We start from the raw sequence: 25,228 nt of genomic DNA on the forward strand, positions 1-25,228 counted from the left end.
CAGAAATTGGGAATCATTTGGTGTTTATTTTCACATGTACAGTAGGTACTATTTTCACAGTGGATATTTGTTGTATGTATAGCGCTTTTTGTATGCTTAATTAGTAGTGTTGTTATGTTGTCTCACCTGGTGAAGTAGATCGATAATTTTCGGCAAAATATGCTGTGACGGAGCGGCCTTCTAGGGACGGTCAACCAAGAAGAACACGTCACCAACTTCTCAAGAAGAGTATTCTTTATTACCACGATTGGGACAAAGGCCCACTGTGGTACATGACCTCAGAGCCTGCAATGTTGCTCCCCCGGTCCCAGCCTCTAAAACATACCCACAAATAAAGCACACACAGAAAGGTCTGGAGGTACAATGTCCACGGCTTTTAATCATATACAGGAAAAGGGGAGTGCTAACCCTGCAAGAGTGCTCCACCCTCACGTAAGGCCAATGACACTGAAATCATGGCCCGCCAATGTCTCAAGCCAGGACCACCCAGAATCCCAGCCGCTCAGTCAGCTGTGAGATGGGCCCCAGGTGCTCAATGCATAATGAGCCCTGCCCACTCACCAAACCATGCCACAACAAGGCATTATCGTAGTACAGAACCTCGTCTGACAAGATTACCCTGCACTTACCCCCAACAGGGATTTTGAACGCCCTTAAACTAGCCCCAGCCGCACAGATACATAAAGCACAATGGGCTCTGCCCACTCGAGCCAACATCAGAAACCTTCCAGGCTTCTGCCAGGACAACAGTAAGAGTGGGGAAAACAAACACTGGCTCCCCCTTAAAGCAGCCGCGGTCCCGATACGCACATTCATCCCAACCAGGCAAGGATTGACCCCTCTCAATGCTGCTGCCATGCCGAGATGAAATGGTCCAGGAGTGGGTACAGGGAGCGATAAAGTCCCTGGACCTCTACAAGGGCCTAAACACAAGCAAATTGACCGTTACCTAGTGTTAGCCACCTTCCCTTGCTCTGGGAGGGCCACCCTAAAGCCCACACCTCAACTACGCCGAACCGTACACACAATCCCCTGTACTTTATTGGATAGTGCATGGCTGTCAGAAGCCCTGGATTTAATGGTTGTGGGGAACCAACTCGCTCCCCCTGGGGTAACCTAATAGGTAGGGTTAAACCCCACCTAGGGGGCCAATAATGAATTCCCTTCACATCCCCATCCTGGGACATTGACATTAAAAAAGGTGGTGGTGGTGGTGGGGGGAGAGGGGGAAAATCAGAGGAAGACCCTAATGCCCAAGAGCGCATATTCACAAACTAGACTGGTCACTGCCATTTTGCTAATTTTTTACAATCATTCCCAACACTACCTCATTATAGCAATACACGGTTACAATCTGTGTCTGGATTTAACATACAGACGTCTTTAAAGATGCAGTCCCACTGAGAATGTTCAAAATCTAATAAAAACTGCCTTAATATACTGACTATTTGGGAAATGTTAATGGCATTGCTGGCTCTGAAGGGGTTAGCTGTGCCTTCTGCCCTTTATACCCGCTGAGCTATAATGCAGAGGCATGATACGCTTTAATCACTGCGCCCCCCTCCCCCCCTCCCCTCCCTCCTGTGCCTGGCTAGAGGAAACATTGCCACCAATCTAAGTTCTTTCAAAACTAATTCTGTCTCACATTTTAATCTGGTCTGTAACTGTTACATACGCCTATAATATATATTATCTCTTACTGTGCATGCAATGTCTTGTATATAATGAATAACCCTGTTCACTTATGTACAGTAACTATGTATTTGTAACCATGTATTAATCATAATAACTGTGCCCAGGGCATACATGAAAACGATAGGTGACTCTCAATGTATTACTGCCTGGTAAAACACTTTATAAATAAATAAAGCCCATAAACCTGAAAACAGGGTGGCCTTCCCTGCTGCTCTTCAGCTAAGCCCCTCCTGGGACTCCACAGCCTGTCTCCTTGCAGGTTGGGAAACAGAGAGATGAGCCCCTCTGGCTCCTATGAAAGCAGCAGCCTGCCACCTTGCAGGCTGAGTTTCTACAGCATACAGTAGCTGAGACCCTCCAGTGACTCGGCAGCCTGCCTCCTTGCAGGCAGGCTCAGAGAGAGTGGTCCTCCTATACTTCCTTATCTCTATTAGTAATTAGCAGATGGTTGCTTGCAGCCTCTGCATTGCAAGTAGAACCCATACCTTGGGTGCAGCTCCCTGTCCCAGCCACATTGAACCCTACCATTGCCTAATTCTCAGTTAGGCTTATGCACTCTGTTACATATGCCAACATAGGAACTCAGCAACATATTAACGGACATAGAAGTGATGGGCAACAGAGGGTCTTCCATTAAATTCAATCATTTATTTCATGGCTTCCTAAAACAAAAATACCAGCACCGCAAACATCAGACCACCCTACAAGATAATAGCTCTTCTTGTCCCAGCATCTGAGTGTTTAATAAATCATTGTAGTAAATTATAGATGTAAATGGATAATTAAGCTTCTGCCAAGCCTTTTCCTGTAATGTGCCCTGTTTTATTTTATTTGTTTTAACTTCTATTTTTACCATTTCAACTAGTACAGAAATTGTTTCGAGCACTGGAAGTGTGTGTAGCAATAAGGGCGGCTTGTAATGTAAAGGGGTTGAGACAACCCTCCCCTCTGGCAGTCACAAGAGGCACAATGTGACTGCCAGTTTGAAGTCTCTTTATCATAACAATATCATGCACGCAAACTACCTGGCTATCTGCTCTATTTTCAGTTTTGTAAAGTAAACCCCACTAGCTGCTTCATCATACTATACAAACACAGGAATGTTCATCAGTGTTAGTCCTGGCTTCTGCCTGTAGGCTGAATGACAGAGATATTTAGACTTTAACTGACATACACCGTTTTGAGTACAGAAGTGATGTGGAGTAAAACAAGGGTCATTTAAAGGTAACATTCAGTGCTGGGCTTCTCCTCGCTTCAAACGGATACGTGAAAATGGATTGCGTTTACATTGCTGGCATTGTTTGCATGTGAAAGCTGCGTGTGACTGTGCAATATTCTTTAAAGCAGCGGTCTCACCAACTTACCAACACTGAAATGTTGTCCAATGATCAGTACAAAATAAATTAAAGAAAGCACCAAAACAAAGATACAGAAAATCTTCATCTATGTCTCTCAACTCCATCGCACCATTAGTGTGTAACCCTAATGGGATCATACTCACCCTCTTGTGCACTGATGTGCCCATAGGCTACATACTATCACCCTCTCAAAACTCAGAGAAACACTCTTGCACATACAGTATGATTTCCTGTCTGGATATCACTGGGAACACCCTCCTAAAACTCTGAAATCTCTCTCACATGTGAATAAATGTCATAGGATTTGAGCCACTATCAATGTGAGGTTCCGGATGCACACATTTATTGCCGAAGTTCCAATTATCTGATACATATTTTTTTTACATTTTGGAATATTTGTGAAATTACTGAAATTTGGAGAGAGAAAAAAAAAACACCAGTCATTTCACTGTAGACGTACATTTTTTTTGCGATTTTGCTGCTACAAACTGTCTACTGATTATTAGAAATAGTTTACCTGGCTAAACTGGACAATTCTTCTACAAATTTGCAGTTCAAAGGTTCAAATGAACTTATCACGATTTTTTTTTTTTTTTTTTTTAAACGTTTGGGAAAAAAATAAATAAATAATAAATCGCAGACCTAATTTTGATAAGTTCGCCCATCTCTACATAAACCAAGATACGTGCACATATACAATTTTTATTCGCCAGTTTCTATAGTATTTAAATACAGCTAACATTAGATAATAAAAGTGGGGATTACACGTACAGTGGCGGGAAAAAGTTTGTGAACCCTTTATGATTTTCACATATTTCAAACCTAAAATGGTATTAGATCTTAATCTAATAATAGATAAAGATAACCTGATCAAAGAAATTATTCAAAAATATGATACTTTTTCAACATTCATCCAAAGATAATGAAACATTCAATATCCATGTGTGAAGAAGTATGTGAACCTTTAGATGCAGTACCTGGTGGCGCCCCCTTCAGCAGCAATGACTTCAACTACTCGTTTCCTGTAACTGCTGGTCAGTCTTCCACATCGCTTTTGAGGAATTTTGGCCTATTCCTCCTTATAGAACTGATTCAACTTCGTGATATTTGAGGACTTCCTCGCATGGACAGCTCACTTCAAGTCCTGCCACAACATTTCGATGGGGTTTAGGTCCAGACTTGAACTAGGCCATTCTAAAACATGGAATTTCTTCTTCTGCAGCCATTCTTTTGTAGATCTGCTTGTATGTTTAGGATCATTGCCTTGCTGCATGACCCACTTTCGTTTCAGCTTCAGCTCACGGATGGCCTGACATTCTCCTCTAGAATCTTCTGATCAATGCAGAATTCATGGTTGTGTCAATAATGGCAAGCCGCCCAGGTCCTCACCACCATGCTTCACGGTTGGGATGAGGCTCTTCTGTTCAAACGCAGTATTTGGTTTTTGCCAAACATAACGTTTCTCATTGAGGACAAAAAGTTCTACCTTTGACTCGTCTGTCCAGAGAACATTGTTCCAGAAGTGTTGTGGATGATCTATGTGCTCTTTGGTAAACTTCAGATGGGCAGCAATGTTCTTTCTAGAGAGCAGTGATTTCCTACTGGCTATCTCCTTCCATGAACACATGAACTAATGTGAGTGTTGATGACTCAACTATCAGAAAAAGACTGAACAGGAATGCTATTCAGTCTTTTTCTGATAGTTGAGTCATGAACACTCACATTAGCCAAGGTGAGAGTTGCCTTCAGATCCTTGAATATTACTCTGGGGTTCTTTGTTATTTCTTGGACTATTTGCCGGTTTTCTCTTGGAGAGATTTTGGTAGGACGACCGCTCCTGGGTAGAGCGACTGTAGTCTTGAACTTTCTCCATTTGTAGGATACAAAATAAGAAGGCGGTTACAGAGCACAACCTTGTGCTCTGTTATCCCCTTCTGATTTTGTATCCTGCATTACACTGATGGAGGCACACCTAGATTGCCTGGAACTTGGATCAACATGAACGCTGCATCATACTTGTGAGTTATTGCTTGCTACATGTTTTTTACTGTGATTATAAGGACATTAAGTACTTCTAAAGGGGTGATATATAGTATATTGGTTTCTGGAAAGATTGTGTGCTGCATTTTGTGGTTTTACCAACCAGGATACCACACCCAGAACCTTTCCTCATCTCAAGACATATAATCCAGGCTTCGTCATAGGAATATCCATTTATATTATCTATACACCAGTTGTTCTGTATATTGTCTTTAGCACCACACACTTATGACTTTTGTTTTTCTCCATTTGTAGTCTGTCTGACAGTGGATTGGTGGAGCCCCAAATGTTTAGAAATGGTTTTGTAACCCTTTCTAGACTGATGAGCATCAATAACGGCTTTTCAAACTCACATCTGAAGATCTACCTAATTATTTAAATACCTTATTCTAATTATCCCCTTTAATTTATCTGATAAAACCTGGGGTTCTCTCACTTTTACACATACCCCGACTTTTAATTACTCATTGTTTGTCTAATTCATACATCATTTTGTTTCAAAAGACATGGAATTGGTTAATATAAACCCTATTGGAAATGTAAGAAAAGACAGATTTTGATTCAAGAAGGTTATCATGGAAAAACTATGGAATTGACGTAATCATTGGGGTTCACAAACTTTTTAACCGCCACTGTACCTATATGTCCTAGTTTACCGGAGACAGTCTCAGATTCCACAGGCTTGTAGAAAAGCGCAAATAAGTCATAACTACAGACTGCATAAAAATCCTGATAAAATAACCAGAACTACAGTATATTTTAAAATAAGCACTCTGCTTGGTCTCTAATACTGTATATTGCTGGCTCAAGTAAATCTGTCCCAATTAGAGCTACAACACAAAGTAAGAAGAGTTTCTTCTGAAAATGATGAGTTTCAATGGCCGGTGCTCAATGCTGCTGCAGGGCTATCTGGAAAAGCCCCAGTAAGATGAGGGCCCTCACCTTGATAAAGGATATGTGATATAGCCAAAACCTTGGTTCTGCTTATGGCTCATAAAAGCTCTTTTGAAAGTCCGTTTGTGCCATGCTTCATTCTCCTTTGACCAATCGAGATGCTACACATGTGCCGATGTAGCAAGATTTACTGTGCTTGGTGCTGCGGACGATCAAGCAAACGTCCGCGGTGCCATGGGTAGTGTCTACCGCCATGGAACTACAGGGGTCCGTGCTTCTGAATGGGACCCCCGCCACACCCTTTGGTGTTGCGGTCGTAGGACCATGCGTGGCAGTGGCACTGAGGACCCTAAGATCTGTACCCCGACTAATATTCCCCGGAGTCGTGTGATAAATATAAATGTATTTCCCATGGTTTTGGGAAAGAAGCAGCTGCAAGGTCCTTTCCCCTGACCAGCTAATACATCTTATAAGGTCTGAAGTGTCACAGGGAACAGGAGAATGGGCAAACTAGTTAGGCCAAGTGGTTCTTATCTGCCATCAATTTCTAACTTTCTTATTATTATTGTGAGCAGGAAATTGAAGTCTGTGGACTGTCCTTCCTTATTTTGCTTAGTGCTTTACCAACAACTCACGCACATGCATTTATCTAATGTCAGATGGGAGACTAATGAAAATAAATTGTTTATACAATGGCCCAACATTGTGTGTGCAAAAAACCCACAGAAATGGTCCAGCATACAACAGTACAAAATAGCAAACAGAAGTAGCAGCTGTTTTAGCAAACGTAATATCGGCTTTGTAAATACAATACAAACATATCTCCTTTCGTATATTCAATACAAAGTTGCGTAGAGTCCCTTCCTTGTCACCAAGTGGTGGTCTGCATGTAAATGTACAGTAAACGTATAGCGCATGAAAATCTTTACATATGCATTCGTATATTTAGATATTATTGATGTACTCAAGACAACATGGGTCTACTCCAGTTATTAAGGCAGGCAATTTCTGATATCGTGTCTGCTTATCAGTGACAAACATTTGACATCTAGGCCAGAATGATGCCATCATTATCACGCCAAAGATGGAAAACAATATAAAAGATAATGGAAGTAAAGAATCAGAAGTCATTCGATTTGACACTGATTTTTTAGACAGATGGTAGGATTAAGCCTTAAGACTCAATACTTGCATTTAGTTTTCTCCGTACCTGTAAGCCATAATTCTTTATAAACCCTGCAGCACAATTACATGTACAAAATGTGTGGAGAGCTTTACAATATATGAATTTCTTGGATGTCTTGCTCAGATTTGTAGGACTATGGTAATAACACTTGGCTTTTACTAGATCTAAGTAGGATTATAAATTAGGTCAGCTGCTTAAAGTGGGGGGGAAAAACATTATTGCACATCTTGCATACATTTATTGTATATTCTGATACTGAATCTGCTATATACTGTATGCATATCTGTACCTTACTGTATATCACATACAAGTTACAGAAGCAGTAAATGCAGCACTTTTACGGTCTTCATGCAAAGAGTAATTTCATCAATGCCTGCGAGAGTGCTGCATTCTCTCCTTTAGTATACTGTACCACCTGGAAACCCTCCAGGTTTTGCGAGCATCCATGGCAGTACACACTCTTCTTAGTGCGAGCGCTCCTTTCTTTCTCTCTATATAAAAGCTATACATGGTCAAAGTATGAATGGTAGTGTAAATATGTATTTGGGCAATTGAGCTTTCCGTCAAAAGTAAATATATAATTTATGAAAATCAATAACTTTAATACTTGTAAATGTCTTACATTGAGCTTTAGGCGACATGAGGATCCTTGCATGTGTTTGATAGATTGGCACACAGGGCATGGAAATTAAGTGATTTAAGACTTTTTAAAATGGCATAATCCCCAAAATCTTTATTAACAGAAACCTTGGTTGTGAAATGTGCACATACGGTAGTATATACAGCATTGACACAAAGCACTATTCACATACCAGTTACAGGCACTTTATATCCCTGCGCTAAAAACGGAATTTGTAATACTGTTTTAGTGACTTTGTAATACTAACTTAACGCCTTCATCGCTAGACGGACAAGCAGCGCATGGCAAACCCAACTAGATACACTGCTGGCCCTTTCGGCAGGGACGGGGTTAAGTTATTCTAGTTCTATTCGGGTGAATCTAAAGAAATATTGCAGTTCATTCTTAATACTGTAGTGCTGACGGTTATTCTAAAACAAACCAGTGGCAATCACCCACAAGACCCAGGTACATGCTGGGTACATGCTGAAACATTTCAGTGACATTTCTGCAGAGACTAATGTGTCATGTGTCAGCATGTACCCAGCATGTACCTAGCTAGTTTAAGGCAAAATTAAGGCAACTTTTATATTACAAGTTGTCTCGTCTGTATATTGACACGTTCTCCAGAGATTGTACCAGCCATCTGTAAACTACAAGCCACAGCACACCCGTAATGACGTACTGTAGTAGATACTTGTCACAAAAGAACACTGATTTGCAACTTCCATTAGGTACAGGCAACTAGAACACTGCTAAAAAAAAGATCGTTTTTTGGTATATTTGACCTCACACAGGGTTTCCTCCAGAAAGACCCATTAATATAACACAGGAAAGTCTACATATTTTACAGAACAATGCATATTTTTGCAGTTCATCGACAAAACAAGCAAAAATGCACACAGTAAGTGCAGAAATAATATGAACACACTTACAGCTGCCTGGTCTGAAGGAGATAAGCCACATCCTCTCTCATCTTCCACATCTGGTTCTTCGTTTTCCTTGTTGTCCGTGGAAGGAGAAACATCCTGCGCAGAATAGGCGCTCACCAAATCTGGTAAACTTGTTGATGGGTATTTGCAGAGATCCACCTCGGTGCCATCCTATTCAGGTCAACACATAATCATGTTAGATACAGAATGGGGCTGGCAACATTATTAGAGGGGGTCAAATATTACCCCATGTGTGTCCATGGAAAAGCCCTGGTTGAAGTCAGTATTTGTTAACATACGTGCACATGGGAATACCTGGTGTACTGTGGGTTTTGATGTGGAATATACAGGCACAGTTATACAAATCAATACCCCTTAGGCTTGGACTGATATTACTGTTAAAGAAAGAGATTAACAGCGCAGCTAATGCATTAGAAGATGGATGCACAATGAAGTCAAAATTATACTGTATCTGTATGCCAACACTCAAATGTAGCAAAGTAACATAGAAAGAAATAATACATAATGAAGTCTACCACCAAAGCGACATTTTTTTTATCTTACAGTATCTGCCATTTAATTGATGTTTTTTTTTTTTTTTTTTTTTTACCAACTACAGTACAGTATATACTTTATTTCATTTCATACCAGTTTATTACCAGGCAGGGTTTTGATAAAGTAGGACAGCTCATAGGACAATCTTCACGCATTATGATGTCCAACCAGTTTCAAGCTCCGATTATATATATTTTCACATTTATTTCAATGGCAATCTATGCAAAGTAGCAAAGCAATCCGTTGGAAGAAGACTGTTTTAAGGCACCAGAAAAAATTGTTTCTCAAAAGAAAAAACAGCAAACGGTGCCGAGTGTTAGTTGATTTGGTTCACTGATGGTTACAGATGTTCGCTTTCCCAGACTCTTACCTTTAAAGCAGCAAAACATGTGACATCGTAAATATATATATATATATATATATATATATTTTTAAATAAATCAGTTCTGTAGTATTAGATAAAAGTCACTGCTTTTCCCCCCCCCCTTTTATTCACCTTTTCATTATATTTTTAATGAGTTTTAAAGCTTCTTTTGATTTCTATAGCAACACTTTCCTGCTTGTGCAAATGTGCTGCCAATGTTCCCAGCAGTTTGAGCTGCAAACTGTAACAATAGATATTGTTACCTTAGTAATATAAAGATACATTGTAGCTGCTGAGTTACACAGATTGAAAGATCGACTAAAAAAGGCGGCCATTATGTTAGCCACACAATCAAATTTTTTACAGATTTATAACAGCAGCACCAAACGATTGCCAGCTTAGGTAAGAATGTAGAATTATACATTGTCACGTGCTCTACATATAAAAATAAGAAACAAAAGAGGGGAGTGTAGTATTGCTGCTTTAAATATCAATTAGCCAATAAATAAATAATCTCTGCTCAACCACTTAACCGTCTTACATGTTTTTATTTATTTCAATGATATATGCCAAGCTTTAGGACATCTTTTGGCCACCAAATATAGTGGTGCAGCTTACAATTTGATTACACGTAATATGAAAAGATTACATTCATCTAGGTTGGTTATTTTTATATCACAACCTACAAAAATAAAGGCTCTGTGTCCCATCACATCTCCAAGAGACCAGCTTATTGTGTAGGAATACAGTGTAGATGAACTTTGGCCCTGCCTTTCTCTGAGACCAGGATTTGAAGGCCCATCCCAGGTATAAGTGGCAGAGTAGGATGGGGGATGGGATGTGGCCTGATCCGTCCTAGATAAACATTAAAGGCTTGAACTGAACGGGAATTTATAGACAAGGGAAGGAGGAGATGTTCCAAACCACACAATCACAGGCTTTGGCCGGAATCATTTTCACTAACTTATTGCTTGATAATGCTACTCATTATAATGGCAGATACTCATGAACCCCACTGATTTATTAATAGAATTTAAATTGTTATTCTGTTCATCTTATTCATAATGTGTGCCTTGATTACCATTGTTAAACTCCCCAAAAACAACAACTGTTATAACTGGGCTTTGTTTTGGGGGGAAAAAAATCGGCAAGAGGATCAAGAAAAGAATTGTGTGACCTACTGTAGTTCAAAAAGTATCATGTTAAATCACCAGCATGTTACTTGAGACCCAAAACCCATGCGATATTTAAGTAATAATCCCCTCAGAACAGGGCATTACTGGCCAATAATGCCCTGCTGAAAGAGTTGAAGGCCCGAGGCGAAGCCGAGGGACTTTAACCCAGCCAGTGCATTATTGGCCAGTAATGCCTTGTTCTGAGGGGATTATTACTATTACAGGCTAAATGTAGGCCTTTTTTTAATTTATTTTTTTAATTTTTCCATAAAAAAATATACATTTTTTTGTAGTCATATTGATTTTTATCACCATGATTGTCTACATTCTTATGCTTTTACTGCATGTTTATTAAAAGGAAATTGTACATACTGTACACACAGCCCCCTCTATATACACATATACACACACACTGCAGCCCCCCTCTATACACAAACACTCTGCAACCCCCCCCCCCCCTCATTATACCAACAGACTCTACAGTCCCCCCTCCTCTACACCCACAAAAAACAATGCAGCCCTCCTCCAACCTCTACATTTACAACACACACACCCACACACACACACACAGCAGCCCCCCCCCCCTCTACACCCACAAACACACACTGCAGACCCCTGTAAACCCATAAAACTGCAGAAACACACACCAAAACACAATGTGCAGCCCTCCTCCACCCTCTACACCCAGACACATACACACACACACTGCAGCCCCCTTCTACACCAACAAAACGCACTGCAGACACACACACCAACAAAACAGACTGCTTCCACCTCAACATCCAAAAACACACTGCAGCAGCCCCCGCTCTACACCCACTGCAGCCCCCATGTAAACCCACACACTGCACACACACACACAAAACACTCTGCACCTCTCCTCCACCCACAAAACACACACTGCAGGCCCTCTGCACCCACAAAACACACACTGCAGTGACACACACACAAACCAACAAAACAGACACTGCCACCTCTACATCCACACAATACACCAGCAGACCCTCCCTACACCCACTGCAGCCCCCTGTAAACCCACACACACAAACCCAACCACAAAACACACACTGAAGACACACACACTGAAGCCCCCCCCCTCTACACCCACAAAACACACATACAGCAGACTCACACACCAACAAAACTGACTCTGCTGCCCCCTCTACACCCACAAAATACACACAGACACAAACTTTTCCCCTCACTCTCCTGTGTGGAGCTCTCTGCAGGCAGGGAGGGGGAGGTGTCAGTGCCTGGCTGCAGGCAGGGAGGGGGAGGAGTCAGTGCCTGGCTGCAGGCAGGGAGGGGGAGGAGTCAGTGCCTTGCTGCAGGGAGGGGGAGGAGTCAGTGCCTGGCTGCAGGCAGGGTGGGGGAGGATAGTGACACCAATGTGATTTATCAGGTGCTTTAACACAATTAGTGCTAAAAAAATAAAATAGTGCAGTGAATATGTGATTTAATCTATTAATATAGAAAAGTGAAAATAAAAGTGAGTATGAAATCGCAACCTCCAAGGAGAATTGTATACAATCTCCACTAATACACAGCACTTCCAGGGATTAGGAGGGAGCAAGATCGTCAGGATTCCACCATAAATGAGAAGAGAACTAATATAGCGCACTTCTATACACTGGCGACACACTTTATTCGAGCTCGGCTAGTCCCACGAATTCGGGTATACCCGGGTGTATTGAGGTTTGTGACTGTTTTCTGCCTGAGTGCATTGGGTTATTTTCAAGCAAGGGATTGAAGCATTTTATTCCCGCTGGCTGCAATACTGCACAGTATATATATATATACTGCATTACAATTCATGAATTTATGCCATCTGGTAGACACGCGAAGCATTGCAGCCTATTAAATCCTAATCATTATCATTTAACAGATCAGCCGCCCGTCAGCCAGGCATGAACCCAGGCTGGGAAGGCAAACGCAATGGGGTCTGTCAGAGGTGAGGAGCGGCGCATTCCAGGTATCTGCCAGGTACATACTGGGTATTTGCTCGAATAAAGTGTGTCGGTGCAGTATGTAAAAGGGACAATGCAATTCTTCAGAGTCTTGGCTCCTATATAGAGCCTACTTACAGACTTGCAGATAGGTAACAGCAGTGGATATGGGTATAGTCAGTATGTCTGGGATCCAGTCTTGTTTGTCTCAGAGAAAGACAAAAGGAAAACTAATAGTGCAGATCAATTTTAAAATGTATCGCACATAAAACAAATTCAGTATTGTACTCACATTTTGTACAACACATACAAGCACATCAAATAGGGCGCAACATTGATGCTGCCGAGAAAGAGGGTAGTGGAGCCGTCTCTGCTAGTAGGATCCTCCCGCAGCACGATCACTCTGGATGGCGTCTAACGTCACATCCGCCGGAGTCAGCGTCACTTCCGGTTTCACGTGGGGAAATGGGCAGTAGTAGCGGCGGCTAATACTCTCGGCGTCACCTTGCACTCTAATTTCTCTAGCTCAACGCGTTTCGATGCAGTGGAAACAATGGTGATCTTTCTCTGCTATTCTGTTGTAGCTGCCCTCTCTATCTGATGGAGCAGGTCAGTGATCTCTTAGCAACAAATCGTCTCTCTGCTGTATCCTTTAGTTGCAGCTGGTGGGATAATATCTGGATCCGCCAGCCAGGAGAATTGAACAACACAAGTCAGTTCCTCAGATGTCTCAGAATCGAGGTGACAACAGAAAAATAAATAATAAATAATAATTATTATTATTATGAAGAATTGCATTGTCCCTTTTACATATAGAAGTGCACTATATTATTTCTCTTCTCATTTATGGTGGAATCCTGACGATCTTGCTCCCTCCTAATCCCTGGAAGAGGGTGGGGGAGGAGTCAGTGCCTGGCTACAGGCAGGGTGGGGGAGGAGTCAGTGCCTTGCTGCTGCCTCCTGTCCAATTATCTCCCCTGTCTAAGAGCTGATCTCACTCTGTGTGAATGAGAACTGAAAGCTGATTGGGTGAAAAACTTGGCAGGGTGCCAAAATTCCGGCCCATTACTGATTGGATAATGCCCGGAATTTTAACCAATCAGAGAGCAGGGATTTCATTAATGCCTGTAATTTACCAGCTTTAGCCTATAATTTACGATAACATTAGAGATAAGTTAAACTGCTGGAATGTACAGATAACCTGAAAATAAAAATATAAAATCATATGAAGGGAAGATGATAGCACAGATAATATCCCCAGAGCATGTCCAAAATGCCCCACACATACTTTTCCAACGCCTACTGATTTCTAGCAAAAACATGGGGGAATCAAGTAAAATCAAGGCATCCCCTCTAACGGGGTTTATCGTTTTTTTCACTCACTCTTAATGTGTTTGATATGGTGGGGAAGATTGAAGGTAACAGGAACCATGCGGATATAATTCCCTTACTATCTACAGAGAGGAGTATGGTTTATTAAGTTAAATAAGAAGTTAAAATCAGTTTTTCTTTATAAAGAGTTTGCACTAGGGGGTCTATAGATGTATAAATACGCTTACTCTGTGGACCCACTGCTTCCAGATATAGTAATAAAAGAGGAATAGAAAATACCACTGTCAATTTTAATGCCTGTGAGCCAATCTATAAGAAAGACATCACTGGAATGCATACAGTATGTGAACGAGAGATAAGTAAAGACATATGAAGTCATGGCTGGGAAAACAGCCTAGTTAAGATGGGAATGGCACATGTCTAACCATTTTACTAAGCAGTCTCTTGCTATAAGACATCATCCGGCGCTGAAAGACGCCTCACAGCCGTTCAAGTGTAACTAATACCAAGGTGCAGAGTCCCTTCTCGCCAAGTTCAAGGGATTGGGCTGTAAGAGGTCTTATGGAGAAGACTGTTTAGTAAACATGGGGCTTCATTGTCTTGAGCCCAAATAATTAGATATGTAAACAACAATTTAAGGTTTATCATTCCGTTCGTCCATACACAGTACCTACCTTGCTGGCAACTACAAGCTGCACAAGGCCGGCTGTAGACCGGAGAATAGCCACAGCTTCTTGGTGAGAGAGTCCAACCAGTGACTGACCATTTATCATTAGCAACTCATGACCTGATTTTAATCGTCCATCTCTTTAAAAAAAAAAAAAAAAAAAAAACAAGATTTCAATATTTTACCTAAAACAAATTCTATATTACAGAGATTTTTTTTAATAAAGATTTTGTGACGTTTTGGCAGTGAAGTAGCACTTAAAAGCATGCTACACCTTGATCTACAAAGACAAAAATAAACCACATTTCTCCTTCCGGAGGCAAGAATCTGAATTACTTATTAAAATTATTTTTACCCTTATAGTTTATTCCTTTCCCTTAGAGCAACCGTCATTTTAGTCACACAAATAACACGGAACACAAAAGGCCCTCATTAAATGGGCAAAAAAAAATATCATCAAGTCATATGAAAGTACGGTGTTGAAAGCTACCTGTCTGCTGATCCACCCTCTTCCACGTGTGCAACGACTATACCATGGGGTGACCTCTTCGATCCTCTGCCGCCCGTGATTTGAATTCCCAGCCCATCTGTGCCCTTTACCATGTGCATCTTCCATATGCAACAGCCTTCATTCTGAAAACAGAGACAGGGACAAGTGGCATACTATGTAGAGGAGACACCCTGCAATCTAGACAGGTAAAGTGGTAAAGTGTTTTGGTAGGGAGACACTGGTGACGAGGCCATTTTGGACGGTACGGTTGCTACCTTTACAGGCATGTAAACCAGGGGAAAGCAGCACATTTCAGTCCTAGGGAAACTCTCCTTCCCACTCATGTAAAAAATAGAAAGGGGGCGGGGAGCAGGTAAACATAAAAACAAGTGGAGGAACTGACCCATATATAAGCTTTACAATCAAGTTTGATAAAGTAATGTTAGGAGTCTCTCTTATGTGAGAAGACGCTTTAGAAATGTAAAGTTATGGGTTGATGCCCATAACTATCTGCATTTTTTGGCCGTATGGTACGGTGTAAGGTTATGTAGTTTTGACTTTATAAAGTCACATTCCCTAACATTACCTTCAGCTCACGTTTCTGAATATTTTTGATACAGTGACATATTTTTTTTACATTTATTTAGCATGTTCTTGTATATCACTGCTAGTTTTACGTGGCGCTTTACAGAGACATTTTGCGGGCACAGGTCCCTACCCCGTAGAGCTTACAATCTATTTTTTGGTGCCTGAGGCACAGGGAGATAAAGTGACTTGCCCAAGGTCACAAGGAGCCGGGAATTGAACCAGGCTCCCCTGCTTCAAACTCAGTGCCAGAGTCAGTGTCTTTACTCACTGAGCCGCTCCTTCTCCTTAATACATAATCAGAATAGACTTAAAGTTTCATTCGATTCTATTCTACCACGTTGTTGTACCCAGGCTGCAGGGAGTTTCTCCAGCACAGGGATGTTTAGAAGAGCGAAACAAAATAAAAAAACAACAACTATAAGTGTGCTGGGTGTAGTCAGCCCTAGACAGCACATTAAGAGAGACAGATACAGTACTGTCTACCTGAGAGTACCTCTAGGGCAGGCCTGCACAACTCGTAAAGCGAGAAGGGCCGATCTGCTCCAAGGAAAAAAAATTTGGGCCGCACGGGTAAAATAATCATCATCATCATCTCTCCTCCAGCACCTCTCATCATCATCATCCTCATATATCTCCCCCAGCACCCCTCACTATCAACCTTTGCGATACTCCCCATCTATCTCTCATACCCCCCATCTCTCCCCCTCACCCACACACATAATACTCCCCCTCCACATCAAACACACAATACCCCCCTGCACACCACACACATCCTACCCCCCCTGCACCTCACATCCTTCTCCCCCCGTGCACCTCACCTCACTCTCCCCCCTGCACCTCACATCACTCTCCCCCCCTGCACTCACATCCTACCCCCCCATGCACCTCACATCCTTCTCCCCCCGTGCACCTCACCTCACTCTCCCCCCTGCACCTCACATGACTCTCCCCCCCTGCACTCACATCATTCTCCCCCCTTGCACCTCACATCACTCTCCCCCCCTGCACTCACATCCTACCCCCCCATGCACCTCACATCCTTCTCCCCCCGTGCACCTCACATCATTCTCCCCCCTTGCACCTCACATCACTCTCCCCCCCTGCACTCACATCATTCTCCCCCCTTGCACCTCACATCATTCTCCCCCCTTGCACCTCACATCATTCTCCCCCCTTGCACCTCACATCACCCCCCCCCCTGCATTTCCAATCACCCCCCCTGCACTTCCAATCACCCTCCCCTGCACCTCCAATGACCCCCCCTGCACCTCCAATCACCCCCCCCCTGCATCTCCAATCACCCCCCTGCACCTCCAATCACCCCCCTGCACCTCCAATCACCCCCCCCCCTGCACCTCCAATCACCCCCCTTGCACCTCCAATCACCCTCCTGCACCTCACCTCCCCTGCACATCACCCCCTCCCTTCACATCACCCCCCCCCTTCACATCATTCCCCTTCACATCACCACCCCTGCACATCAACCCCCCCTGCACCTCACATATCCCCCTGCACCTCACGTATCCCCCTGTACCTCACGTATCCCCCTGCACCTCACATATCCCCCTGCACCTCACATATCCCCCTGCACCTCACATATCCCCCTGCACCTCACATATCCCCCTGCACCTCACATATCCCCCTGCACCTCACATCACCCCCTGCATCTCACATCACCCCCTGCACCTCACATCACCCCCTGCACCTCACATCACCCCCCTGCACCTCCTCACCTCACATCAGCCCCTGCACCTCCCCTACACCTTCCCTCACCCCCTGCACCTCAGATCATGGCGGCAGAGAAGGCAGGACTGTACGCGATCGCAAGCAGCGGGCACCCGAAGTGCCGCACTGCAAGAGCGTGCAGTCCTGAGAGCGGGCTGGGGGGGAGGATAGGGAGAGCGGGCTCGGCTCGTGGCGGGTGGCAGAGAGGGACAGCGGACTCGGGGGAGGGAGGAGGAGGAGGAGAGCGGACTCGGGGGAGGGAGGAGGATGAGAGCGGAGTCGGGGGAGGGAGGAGGAGAGCTGCCGCGGGCCGCACAGTGAGTGCCAGCGGGCCGCGTGTTGTGCAGGCCTGCTCTAGGGTCATTCGAAATAAAGGTATCTATTGACAGTAGATGTAGATATTTGAACATGACTAAAAACCAATACACCATAACAAGAACCACTGATAGAGAAGTGATAAATAGATGATATTTAAAGGCACAGCATTAGCACTGACAACATTGAGGTGCAAGAAACAAAGTTAATAACCATCAGGTACATATCCAAAATAGCTGCATGAGAGTCTGTAGGAAGCCAGTAGCATTGCAGCCCCACACTTCAGTATAACTCCTCCTCTTCAACAAAATCACCTCAAAAACAGAAAAAGCAGGGGCGCAACAACATGGCATGACAGACTCCTGTATGAATCCCATTCAAAGCCGTTTCGCAGAAAGGCTAAAATCCCTATGCGTTTTCAATAGAGCAATGCTAGCCAGGATCGCTTCACTATAATTTGCGAGTAATGTCAATGCACTTTACTCTTCATCGGTAGTGAGCTTTACGGATCAGTCATGATTGAGTGTGGAAAGGTGATCATCATCGGTGTAATCCGATGGCGCGCCCTCAGTTTCAAGCGGACACTTTATGCACTCATAAGAATCTTTTCTGACTTTTTTCCCCCCAACTAAATCAATGGCCATCACTACAGTACGTAGGCTAATTTGGTTCTGTAACGTGTTTCTTCTGATTACCTACGGGGCTGATTGTTTTCAGTTTCTTAGGAGTCAATCTATTAGCAAGTTATTGTCTTACTATTCATAAACAAAACAAATGGAATGTAAAAGCAAAGAATATGAATGGGTTATTGAGTTGTGAAACTCCGCAGGAATGCCAGCTATGGGGACAGCTATGCTGCACATACACTCACGCAGATCTTTTTTATCATAGGCATTCCAAAGAGTTCTGAAAAATGTTTCAAAACAAAGATATTTCACAAATGACCAGTTTCTGTTACTAAATCAAAGGAAGGAATTCATCCAATGTTAATCACTGTTGGGTATCTGTTACCAACTAGCATGAGTCAGCATGTGACTGACCCGTTAACGTTTACCTATCTACCGTTACACGTACTAGCACTGTGCACAGGAATATAACTGAGAAGCTTATATAAAGTAATGGTTTCAAAGTAATACCAAGTGTATTAGGATGAATTTCCTTCACTTTACTACAGCCAAACATGTTAAGTCGTGTCCATGGTTAGCGCGAACATGCGAGTAACTGCGCCCGGGGCGATGGGGTGTGCGAAGAATCAAATAAATGTTATTCTGTGGTGCGACAGCTGGGTCACGTGAGCGTATCGCGCAATGAGGGCAAACCAGCTCTGAGACGTCACGGCCACGCCTCCGGTAAGCCCCCCCCCCCCCAACACGCCTCCCTGTCACGTCTACCCAGACCACACGCGCATGGTCGCGAGCTCACCCTGAACGTGGCCTTAAGGGGTGAAATTACACTACTGCAAAACCCGAGATCAGGGGGGCCCCCGGCTGGTCGGCACAGGAAGTTGGGCATAGCCAGAGGTCGGGCTCAACCTCCTTCTCAGGCTGCCGGGGCATTTGTTTGCTGCGGGGCCCTTATGCCAACATCCCCCCGCCCCACCCCACTCCGACAGTGTACTCGTGTCCCAGCCAGTGCAAGAAGTTGGACCTGCCCAGAAATCAGGCCTAACTTCTACATTTGCCTGCATGGCCCCGGCTTCTCACCGACGTAGGAACTGAGGCCTTGACCCCGTCCTACATTGCCCACAAGTCAAGGGTCAGAGGGGGGAGGGATTGAGTGTGAGGGGACGGGGGGATTGAATGTGAGAGGAAGGGGGGATTGAGTGGGAGAAGAAGGGGAATTGAATGTGAGAGGAAGCGGGGATTGAGTGGGAGAAGGGGGAATGGCGTAAGAGGAGGGGGAATTGAGTGGGAGTTAGAGTAAGGGGGAAGTATGAGAGAGTTTGAGAGGAGGGGGGAACTGTGAGAGAGTTAGAGAGGAGGGGAGAGAAGGTGAGAGAGTTAGATAGAAGGGGAAAGTTAGAGAGGAGACGTGGAGAGAGTTAGAGGGGGGGGGGCGTTAGGTGGGGATGACACAGCGACAGAGGGGGCCTTTAAACATATTTTGCAGGGGTGCTCAAAAATTGCAGTTACGCCACTGAACATGTGGGCAAGTATAACTATTCTGTTAAAGTAATACATACAACACTGCATTTAGCTTATTAAAGTAGTGCTGCCCTGCATAATTGTTATAAAGGAGTAAAAAAGCTATGCAGATAAAGTGATTTGGCACTGGTTTTATGTGGAGTGAAAACACCACCCACATGCCTAAAAACTGAAGTGTAGCAAATAACTAGAAGGTCGTGCCATTCACAATCCCGTATACACTGCATCTTTCACCAACCTGACAAGTTTAGTAGAAATCTATTCAGCCACTTTGTTTAGCAACACTTCCCTTTAACAGACTGGGGAAAAGTTTTCAGAAACTTATACCAAAGTGACTATTGGATTGATAGTAGTTTGGAAAAGAATCAAACCCAAGTTATTATTCTTGGTTAATTTTCTTTACTTACAACATACAGTAGAGGCAACGTTTATTCTAAAATTTGCTGTAAACTAGCCGGGTTACATTCTGGGTATGTGCTGGGTATATGCTGGGTATGTTCTGGGCTAGTTTGAGGCACGTTTAAGGCATTTCTGCATTGACTAACGACCCATAGGATTAACACAGCAGGGATCCCTGGCAGTCCAATTCAGTTTGAATGGAACTGCCAGGGACCCCCGCTGTTAATCTGATAGGCCATTAATCAATGCAGAAATGCTGGGGCTAGTTTAAGGAAAGTTTAAGGCATGTATTCAGAATGTACCTGGGTGTTTCCTGGGTTTTTTGGGGAATTGCCACTGGTTTTTGTTCGAATAAGAGTTGCCTCTACTGTAACACTTCCAAAAATCACACAGGAAAAGAAGAGCTCCCAAAAACTTCAAACGGTTCCACAAGGACATCCCAGCTAAACTGACGGAGGACTGAAGAAATGTGTGTACTCCTGGACAATTCCATCAGCCACATACTATATCATTCCAATTGGCATTTTAAAGAAAACATGCCTTTCTGCATTTGTTTTGATTGGACATATGTTCACTCTAGCAATAAGTTCACTAACGGCAAGTCTTGCCATGTTTATATCGGATATAAGTAGACGTGTCAGAATACTTGGGACACATTAGTCGAATACTATGTGTTAATGTAAATATTTATGTGGTTGAATGTAATCTAGTTTGGGGCCTGAATCTAATTTAGTTCTCACTGACTGAAGCTTTTCTATATCTCCCCCCCCCCCCCCATGTACTGCATGTTACTTATGGCCTCCTTCATTCTGTTGTATGGTATTGACAACAAAAACAATTATGCTTTCAAGGCTTTGAACATTGTGGTTTGAAGCCACGAACCATAGTATCCAGGTGAAATCCCTCCAGCACTATTTCTTGTTGTTGATTGGGGAAGGGGGGGGGGTGGGGGCGGAGAGATTCTCTGCTTTATCCATAGCAAGGTTTAGTTTTTTAGATGTTTTACTGTAAGGATTCACTGATATTTTAAAATAAAATAGCTTTGCTAGCAAATTAGTTCTGATCTGGGACAGCTTTGAACCCACCACACCATTGAAAATTGTCCAAAGTGTTAAGTACGTCAACCCTACAGGTTGCCAGTATCCATCTTTCTCCATCAATGGTTGCCACTGCACTACAAGGGGTTAGCAATAAGTTAAGAAAGAAAACCACAACTAACCTGTGAAGGATGGTCCAATGACTTGGACTCTGTCCCTCCACCTTCTGAAAGGCGGAATCTGCACTGTTCATCTTCATCAGGACTGTGACATTGCTGCTTTGTGGGAGCATCGCCTCCTGAAGCCTCCGCACCAGGATGAGAGGCATCAACCTCCATAGGTGTGCAATGGCCATTCTCATGCACGGCATCTTGGCCGTCCTTACTTTCCTTGCTGTCCTTACTGGCCGACGTCCTAGAAATGACCCCAAACTTCCTGGTTCTCTTTCCATTCTGGGTTGCTCGGACACTCTTTTGCGAGGTAGAACTTGCTTTGGCTTCACCGGTGATGCTGTTGCTGCCATTTGAAGGAGGAAGAGGAGCTTTGCGTTTGATGCGACGTAACATGATCATGTAGATGAATCCGCCATTCCAGCACTGGTCAGCCAGGTAACTGCAGGAAAACAGAACAAAACGATTATAGCACTGCACAGCACTATTACATTCTTTAACCTGTTCAGTGTCAACATATCCAGTGGCAAATAAATTGCCACGTACTGTTTGGAGCCAGAAACATATGATTAACTTTTCAGTGATCACAGACGTGGCTCTCATACCTCCCCCAGAGGAACAAGTCAGCGTCCTTCTATGTTTAGATACTTATGTTAGCTCTCAGAAAACTCTGCTCTAATAATGGCACAAGGGCTGTGTACGGGTAAAAAAACACACTGTTTGGAAGTTACTTATAGAACTTTTTCTGTCTAAAATAAATAAATAAACACCTTTAAAATACACATACAGTACAAGTCATTGCCTTCATTTGTCTTCAGTTACAACATCATGTTTCCATGGCTGTTACTGTAGGGTTGAGCATGCACTCTGCAGTTGAAGTGAGTGGTTGTTTTAGAGATGGCCAACCTTATAAAATAAAAATATATACAGGACCACATTTACTACAGTAAGTGCTGCTATTCCACAAGATCAATGAGCCACAAGGTGGCATAGGAAGGTGTCCTGTGGATTATCACCACTCCGTAAATATGAGCCGCTGTGTACTGGAAATCTGTCATTTGGTGCATGTGCTTCTGATACATTTTGGTGGCTACTGATTAACTACACAAATTTAGGGGGGGGGGGGAAATTAAATTAAATTAAATTCCTTTAGAAGTCTGGTTGTAAAAATGGGGCAGAGAGGAGTAATTTAACATGTAAGCAGTACTATGCGTTTTAATGCAAACGGTGAAGGAGATGATACATGTTACAACACAGTTTCATCCCATTAGATAGCCCATAAAGTCATCAAGGAAATAGTAAAATCACGATTAAAAGTCTCCACTAAATCCCAAAGAAAAGATGAAACCTCATGAATGCGCCAGTAAAGATGCTGTACAGAAGCTTCGTGTTGCCCAATAAGAAATTACGTTCTGCCGACTAGTCGTATTATTTATCACGTTTCATGTTGGATCATAAAAGGAAATGCTGCCGTTGACAAGCATATCATTTTCTGTCAATAAAAACCAGTGTGGGAACAAGGAATGTTTTTTATTGTCTCATGATGATGTAAATACCAATTTCATTTATTGTATTTTTTGATGTATTTATTTGCTTTGATTTTGGGGTCAAAGAAATCTGTCAGTTAATACAGAGTATTTTACCTGTTTGTGAAACCCAGAAAAGCTTTATCCATACGGTACCTTAGCTAGAAAAGTCAATATTGCCATCAGTATTTTGTCAAACAAACAATTTAATTACTTTAGTGGTCTTGTGAAAAATTTGAAGCAAATATATTACATGGTTGCAGAGGGAAAAGTCCATGAAGGTAACTGTGTAATACATTTTGCTACAAATGTTTCACAAGACCACTGCAGTGCCGGGTTTCTGCGATTGAATCTCTACACTTCACCAATCTTATGCTAGGACTGACATGACCCCGTGGCAGGATCAAGTGAGTATCAGCCGAGTATTGTGAGTGCTCCTTTCATCTTTAGTGGTCAGGAAATGGAAGTGAGCTACTAATTCTACAGATGAAAAGAAGAATCTCGGAGGAACAGGATCAGGATGTGTATGAAGAGGCTGCAGCCAATTGTGTTGACCTAAAATGAAGGAATATTGACGCCATTGCTCCTGGTCATTGCAGCGTTAGCAGTGAATATTGCCTTTTATTTTAAAGGATCCATGTAGGCACATCTGGATTAAGAGACTATACCACAAATATATACAGGAGGTGGGCTAGGGGGGCGGGGACAGGGCTGGCTTGATAGCGGTGCCGAGCCCCGCAGTTACAGAGGCCCCGCGCTCTTCCCCACAACAATTCAGCTGATTGTCAGGGGAGAGCGAGGGGCAGCTGTGTCTCTTACATTCTGATTTCCAGGGAAAGCGGCATCGCCTCCTGCAAAGTCACATTGTGATGACGCTGTGTCGTAGGAGGGGGAGAAGCTGCCGCGAAAGTAAGACTCCCGGGGGGACGGCGGGGAGGGGGAGGAAGAGGCTCCCAAGTTACCCAAATATGGAATCATGACTAAATTCACTTGGCTCTTATCTCCTATATTAAAGTGGCAATCCGTGCGTTTTTTTCCCATTTGGTTTCCCATTTTTTTAACATTGGTTTGAAGCAGGGGGTCTCCAAAGCTGAACCCCCATTCATTTCAGCTCCAGGGACCCCCTGCTTTTGGAGATACTTACCTCTGCAGTGGATGTCGGTAGCCACACCAGGTGTCAGATTTTCAAAGCTCCGCGCCCTGCAGGCCAATCGGAAGCCGTGATGTCACCCGGTGCGGCTTCCCATTGGCCCACTTGACAAGGGAGCTTTAAACTGCAGACGAAAACCGGCACCCCCCTTCGGAGGTAAGTATCTCCGGAAGCAGGGGGTTCCCAGAGCTGAAATTAATGAGGATCAGCTCAGGAGATCCTCTGCTTCAACCCCGTGTTAAAAGAAATGAAGAGAACAGAAACACATGGACCACTCTTTTAAATGAAACCATGAACCCCATCACTAACAAAAGAATACAATTTCCCAGCTAAAGGAGAGGCAGCAACTTATGGTAATGAAGCAGTTACGTGCACACACTGCAGTTTCCGCATCTGCCTTGGTTCAAGCACATAGGACAGAGAACGGCAATTCCAAATGAAGGCTTCTTTTATCCTAAAACAGCTCTTCTTTATGGACAAAACACAGACCATCTTTTCTGTTATTTTGGAAGTTCAGCCTATTCCCAGGGACAGTTTTGGGCAAGGAAACGCTGTGCTATCCCAGTCTGCCAGCATTGACCTGACCTCCTGTATATAGAAGGCAGATTAAATAGCATTCTAACAAGTCCAACAGAAAGGATAGTGTAAACTTCTTGTACAGTTGTAGCAATTAACCCCTATAAAACGTAAAGCGCTCTATCCTTACAGTATGCATGTATGCAGTGATTCAAAACATACAACACTGCTTTGTTGAGGGTAGAATATGATTATCACTGGCACACGAACACACATTTTATTCAGATGCTACATACGCCTTCAAAATTCCTTTTTCGAAATAATGCATTTTATTTATACATTACCATTTTTTTTTTTATTATACAGCACCAATCATTCAACATTTGAGAATGGAAGGGAGGAGAA

The 25,228-nt window shown here is 43.2% G+C and overlaps 1 protein-coding gene across 4 annotated transcripts in view; it reads right to left on the bottom strand.

Annotated features, from left to right (window-relative positions):
- PDZD2 (PDZ domain containing 2) overlaps positions 1-25,228 on the bottom strand; it is a 385,311-nt gene that overhangs the window by 117,501 nt on the left and 242,582 nt on the right. For all 4 annotated transcript variants that reach the window (XM_075587491.1, XM_075587482.1, XM_075587505.1 and 1 more), the window contains 4 exons: positions 21,644-22,073; positions 15,254-15,396; positions 14,771-14,903; positions 8,728-8,895 (listed from right to left, as the gene is read on the bottom strand). In XM_075587491.1, the coding sequence (XP_075443606.1) occupies positions 8,728-8,895; positions 14,771-14,903; positions 15,254-15,396; positions 21,644-22,073 (874 nt within the window). The remainder of the gene's footprint in view (positions 1-8,727; positions 8,896-14,770; positions 14,904-15,253; positions 15,397-21,643; positions 22,074-25,228) is intronic.

The sequence above is a fragment of the Ascaphus truei genome, chromosome 1 (genome assembly GCF_040206685.1).
Source record: "Ascaphus truei isolate aAscTru1 chromosome 1, aAscTru1.hap1, whole genome shotgun sequence".
In the NCBI taxonomy this organism is placed as follows: Eukaryota; Metazoa; Chordata; class Amphibia; order Anura; family Ascaphidae; genus Ascaphus; species Ascaphus truei.